This window comes from Phalangium opilio, unplaced genomic scaffold (genome assembly GCF_054372755.1).
Source record: "Phalangium opilio isolate 3A_F unplaced genomic scaffold, DU_Popi_V2 ptg000017l_1, whole genome shotgun sequence".
Taxonomy (NCBI): domain Eukaryota; kingdom Metazoa; phylum Arthropoda; class Arachnida; order Opiliones; family Phalangiidae; genus Phalangium; species Phalangium opilio.
The window spans coordinates 3,924,976-3,930,975 of NW_028324151.1; the positions used below are offsets into that span (position 1 = coordinate 3,924,976).

The window sequence follows — 6,000 nt, forward strand, 5'->3', positions numbered from 1 at the left end:
TTCGTTTCACCTTCCCTTTAAAATTATTATTTCCCGCCTCTCGGTCGAGCTCTTCTCGCCATCTATTGGACGGCTCATGAGTTCCACTAAGCCTAAGTTTTTGGCGGGCGAAAATAGTTGTGATACGTCTTGTGTTTACGTTTCTTCTCGAAGGTTTTAAAGGTTATAAATTGTTTATTAATAATAAGGAAAGTTAATTTAACCATTTTTAAATATGTCATCCGACAAATATGACCCCCAAGATCTGGAAAACATTCTCCCAATTTATTACAGCCGTTTTTTCCCATTTAATCAATATTACAAATGGCTTAGTTATGGAAATGGTGAGACACAACGTAATTTTCATTAAAATAATAATAATAATAATATTTATTTTCGGTAATTAACTTAAATAGCGTTGTATTTACATATTTTTTTGCGTTTAATTACAGTTGACAAGAGTTACTTTTCAAAACGAGAGTTTTCCTTCACATTGAAAGATGATGTTTATATTCGTTACATGTCATTTAACAATGAAAAAGAAATGGAAACAGAGATAAAGAATACAATCCCACATAAAATTGACATTGGAGCGGTTTATAGTTGCGCTGTAAGTAATAATTTACACCTTTTAACCAACTAGTTTTATTTAGAGCTAAGAAATTAAACAATTTTTAGCCAAAAGGCAATCGTCATCTCGATATCTTTGAAGCTGTTGAAAAAGAAGTAGTTATAGATATTGACATAACGGATTACGACGATATTAGAACGTGTTGTAGTGGCGGAGATATTTGCAAACTTTGTTGGCCCCTTATGGCAATGGCTGTCAAAATATTAGACGTTTCGTTCCGGGAAGATTTTGGTTACGAACAACTTTTATGGGTTTTCTCTGGAAGAAGAGGGATTCATTGCTGGATTTGCGACGCTGAGGCGCGAAAATTATCTTCTAAAGCCAGATCAGCCATTATTGGCTACCTATCTTTGGTCAAGGGAGGAGCGTACCAACAGAAGAAGGTCCATCTTACTAAAAAATGTGCGGAATTGAAACCGTGGATTACACGGAGCCTAAACGTAATTGACGAATACTTTACCAAAGTCATGCTGGAGGATCAAAATATTCTAGAGACGAAAGAACAGTGTATCAATATTTGCAAACTGGCCTTTGAAGATAATGCCAAGGCTCAAGAAGATGCCTTGGCCCAGTTGTTAAAGTGTCCGAATAACAGTGTCAAGAGATGGGAGATGCTGGAAAGATGCGTGGCTTCGACAACAAATGCAAAACAAGTATGCAATACAGACTTTAATTATTTTAAGTTTAATTAAAGTCACTTTATTGAATTTATTGGATTTCTTTTAGACCTTTCCACATCCGTTAGAGGAAATTAAAATACAGTACTGTTTCCCACGTTTGGATATAAATGTCACAAAAGGAATCAATCATCTTCTTAAAGGACCATTTTGTGTTCATCCCAAAACTGGTCAAATTGCAATACCATTTGATCCAAAATTAGTTGACGATTTGGATCCAACAAATGTTGTCAAAGTCAGGTAAATATTGTTTAAAGTTTCAACCAAAAGCTGTTCAAATTTTTCAGCTTAATTTCTTAAGCACTCAAACATATTTTATTTCAACTTAAATGCTGTCATTTAATTTAATTTTAATTATTTTTATTCATTTTAGTGAACTGTTTGTGGAAGCAGATGCTTATGATAAGGAGCACTCATCGGAGGATTCATCCAATGTGAAAGATTACCAAAAAACTAGCTTGAAATCGGTGTATAAAGTTTTCCAGGAGTTTCTGAACAAGCTGGAATGCTCGTGGAAAGAAAAGTTGCAGGAACAAAAAGGTAATTAACAGTTTTCATAATTTTTAATTAAGCATGTTCGCTGGGTTTTAAATTTGGCGCGTATAATAAGTTTCAAACTTAAAAATGAAGATGGCGCCACCGCTGCAATTTTTCGCTTTATGCTTTATAAATTGGCGCGAAAGATTCAAATAAGGCGGGAAACCGTGTAAGTCTAACTTTATTAGGAAGATGGCGCCACCGGTGCAATGTTTTCATATATTTTTTTAAAAATTGGCGCGAATTGTGTTTAAGAATATTTTTTTTCAAATTAGGCGGGAAAACTTTATTAATATTTATAATTAATCTTTTATTTATGGTCGGTTGCTTCTAACCGGGAATTTTTAGGCCTAATTTCCGTAGACAACCATTACAAAAACATGGTTTTTGTTTGTTTTTACAGACATGTCTATGGAATTCTAAAATTCTTAAGGCCACCTGTTTCTTGGTTTGATATTTTTATGATTTTATTATTTTGTCGTTTTTCTTTCTATATTAAATGCGATTATTTATAAGCATATCAAATTATTTCACATCTTATGGGGTCTAATCCATAAGCTTTACCAATTATTTTTATTCTTAACCCTTTAACCAATAATCAAAGGTCAGAGGTCACACAAATTTGGGAATATTTAACCAAGGGGACTGTAAAATATTATACATTGGTTCTAGTTAATTTTTATTGAAATCTTATGGGTCGAGTTCATAAACTTTACCTGTTATATCAGGTTTAACGCGTCATCCTATAATCTAAGGTCAGAGTTCACACATCGTTAGAAATACTAACTTAATAATTAACCATGGGAACTATAAAGTTCATATTGTAATCTTTTGGGTTAAGTTCATAACCTTTACCTGTTATATCAGGCTTAACGCGTCGTCCGGTAATCTAAGGTCAGAGGTCACACATCGTTGGAAATAGTTAATTTAATAATTAAGTATGGTAACTGTAAAATTCATATTTTGTGATCTTTTGGGTTAATTTCTTAAACTTGACCTGTTATATCAGGCTTAACGCGTTGTCCGGTAATCTAAGGTCAGAGGTCACACTTCGTTGGAAATAGTAAACTTAATAATTAACTATGGTAACTGTAAAATTCATATTGTAATAATCTTTAGGGTTAAGTTCTTAAACTTGACCTGTTATATCAGGCTTAACGCGTCACCAAATAATCTAAGGTCAGAGTTCACACATCGTTGGAAATAGTAAACTTAATAATTAACCATAGGGACTGTAAAATAATAATTTTAATCCGGGTCTAGCTATTTTTCCAAGGTTTTTATTATCATTAATTTGGGATACATCAGATCAGGTATGTAACAATGTGGTTTTACTTCTTTTCAACTGCGGGGTACCCAAAATGAAATTTACCATTAATTTAAATAAATTTTTTTGGCTTACTTTTTGGCGCCAAATAATCAATTTTTGTAAAGATTACCTGGCATGACCGGTATTAACAAGAACCCATTTAAGTCCCGAGAACGTATGAATTTCCATCTCGTCATACTTTTGCCCAAGGTCATTATATCCTTACCGGGAATTGTGGGGAAAAGTACAGTTTTAGATCACGGTGTGCACGCCACTATAGTTGAATCTTCTCAGTACCTATATGGGTTCTCGTAATAATATATTAAATCATACGATGACGTCAATGAAGTTCATTAATATTGGTCGTCGTGTCTTAGTACCATCACAGGTTGAGGGAACCTAATTGTAATGGTTATTTTATAAGCCGCGAGTAGTAGCACTTAGGTTAAATTCCCATAAACACTTATATTGTCAAAATATAAACGCTGCCAAATCCAGTAAAATAACTTTGTCATAATCTTTAAATCTTCTACACGATTTCTTGATAAAAAGGCAATAAGTTTCGCCTGAGTAATCCGATAGAATGCTTTGTTTTTCTCAGACTAAATGACTCATGGATTATTTAAATGGATAGTGGCAAAAGAGCCTTTTAAACATCTGGTTTTTGAATAGAGTGTTGTACAAAAAGAAAGCGTTTCTTGTTTTATATAGTCTGCTACTACGAACTTTCTCGTGACGTCACACCCTCCTTCCTATCTCTTACCTCGGTTTTGGCGACCATATTGGAAGTCGTCTCAATTTAGGCTACCAATATTGACGTCACGTCCCACGGTCCCCGTAGCTCCTCCCTTTTCAGTACCACTCCACTGTCCTTTGTTTTGAGAAAATTTTCTACCAAAAACCGTGTTGAATCTAAACTCACGACTATCCCTTTAAAATGTCATTACTTGCGGGAATGGTACGATATTAAACTAACAGAAACAGATAATCCGTCATCATTCCGTTGGGGACAAAATACAAGTCGTCTTTTGTTTATTTAAGTAACAAAATAGATTAAAATCTCCGTAATACACAAAGCCCAATTTCATAAGATATTTATCTTCTCTATAGAAATATCTTTAAATAAAAATTCTTCTCTTGTGTATTTTTTGATTTTAATTTAAGGGGATTTTAGTTTCTGATTCTATCTGACTTTTACTTTAAATATTAAATTTTTGTTTGTTTGTTTTGGAAAATGAACAATTATACTATATAGTCCATAAATTTAGTATATCGACAAATATCTTATGACGTCAGGAATGCATAGATTTCTTCCACTTGGAATATTTAACAGACTGTAATTTTCTGTGCCTTTCTGCTTGAATTAAAGGGGGAGTAAACCGTCACCCCTGACGTCATGCATATTGCATTAAATTTGAACTTGAGGTACTTAGCGACGTCATACATATGAGCGTTTAACCCGAATTATTTCTGAACGAGTAGACCTAGGGTCGACCTGAATAGCCAATGAAACGCGAGGAAGATGGAGCTAACGTTTTATCAAAGTTTAAGTCCTTCCCCTTACCTTCAAGCAGATATTAGTACGGGGTCTATAGCCTTTTTAAGATTCCAAGTCGAAGAAATGTATTTTATTGCTGCTGACGTCAATTGTGGTTAAATTTGGTATTTGAATGGTTTAAGGAACAATTTTAATGCGAAAGTAAATGATTTCCCATAAATTTAATTCTATATTTAACCACTAAATCGTTCAACATTAATATTTACTTCTCGTCTTGAAACAAGTTCTATCTCGGATTTATAAGTGTTAGGAATTTGTTTTTAACTTTTTTCTTTGCCCTCGGAAGGTCAACCCATTGACGTCATAGAGTTGTCTCGAAAGCAGGTTTGCCAACTAACCAACCCCGATTCTTCTAAAAATTAATATTTTTTCGCTTTTTTTTATCTTGTTCTTTTTCCCCCGAAATTTTTACTTGGTAATTATTATATTTACCGGTTTCTTAAGTTAAGTGTGAGATCAACTTAGAGAGAAAGTACAGTAATATAATCATCTTTTTTTGGACAACAGTTTTGACAAATGTAAGGAAGAGAGATTCTGACCGTTGACGTTTGTCGACTATAATGGTCTGTCTCTTTATCTTATCTTGGTTGTTAGACTGTTTTAAGGTGTACAGGATGTTTCTGATAAGTCTACATACCATAAATTAAGGGGGATGTTCTTTGGGAAATCAATTTTGAGTGGAAAATGAAATGTAACTTTATATATTTATGATATACTTATCAATAACACCCTGTATTCCATTTTAATTATTAATTATATAGAGACCTATCTTCCAGGTTAATTAGGATGGGAAAATAAATTAAAAATTGCTAAGCGCAATTACTGGTGTATAATTATAATTTAGCTAATTACGTCCCGTTTGAATTTAAAGTCATAAAATAAACAGGATTTGAATTTAAGACAAAACTAGTTAAACTTCGTATAGAAGAAGCTAATATAAAAATATACAGGGTGTACTTCGGACCTATAATTTACCCTTTTTGAAAACCCTTTATATAAAAAAATCATTTAAAGATATCACACAAGACAAGTTTATCGTATGATAGATACTAAATATTTTAGGTAATATTACACAACTGTCGAGAAATGAAGCTTAATTCCCCATAGACGGTCACTAACTTGTCAATGTCATATAGGGGACTACAAGTCAAAGGGTTGTCTTGATACATTACATCTCTTCCGATTTTTTTTCTTCTTCTTTATTTTTGGTTTAAATTAGGCCTTGAGTCAAGTCAAGTCGAGCTATAAATACAGGGTGTTTCTGATAAGTCTGCATACCATAAATTAAGGGGGATGTTCAATGGCAAAT

At 33.2% G+C, this 6,000-nt stretch overlaps 1 protein-coding gene across 1 annotated transcript; it reads left to right on the top strand.

Annotated features, from left to right (window-relative positions):
- The first annotated feature begins 82 nt into the window (after positions 1–82).
- Prim1 (DNA primase small subunit) lies at positions 83–2,337 on the top strand. The gene is made up of 6 exons (XM_089866412.1): positions 83–323; positions 432–589; positions 658–1,263; positions 1,337–1,527; positions 1,661–1,827; positions 2,228–2,337. Exons 1-6 carry the CDS (start codon positions 215–217, stop codon positions 2,245–2,247), a joined length of 1,251 nt encoding a protein of 416 aa, XP_089722538.1. The 5' UTR covers positions 83–214; the 3' UTR covers positions 2,248–2,337.
- The last annotated feature ends 3,663 nt before the right edge of the window (positions 2,338–6,000 follow it).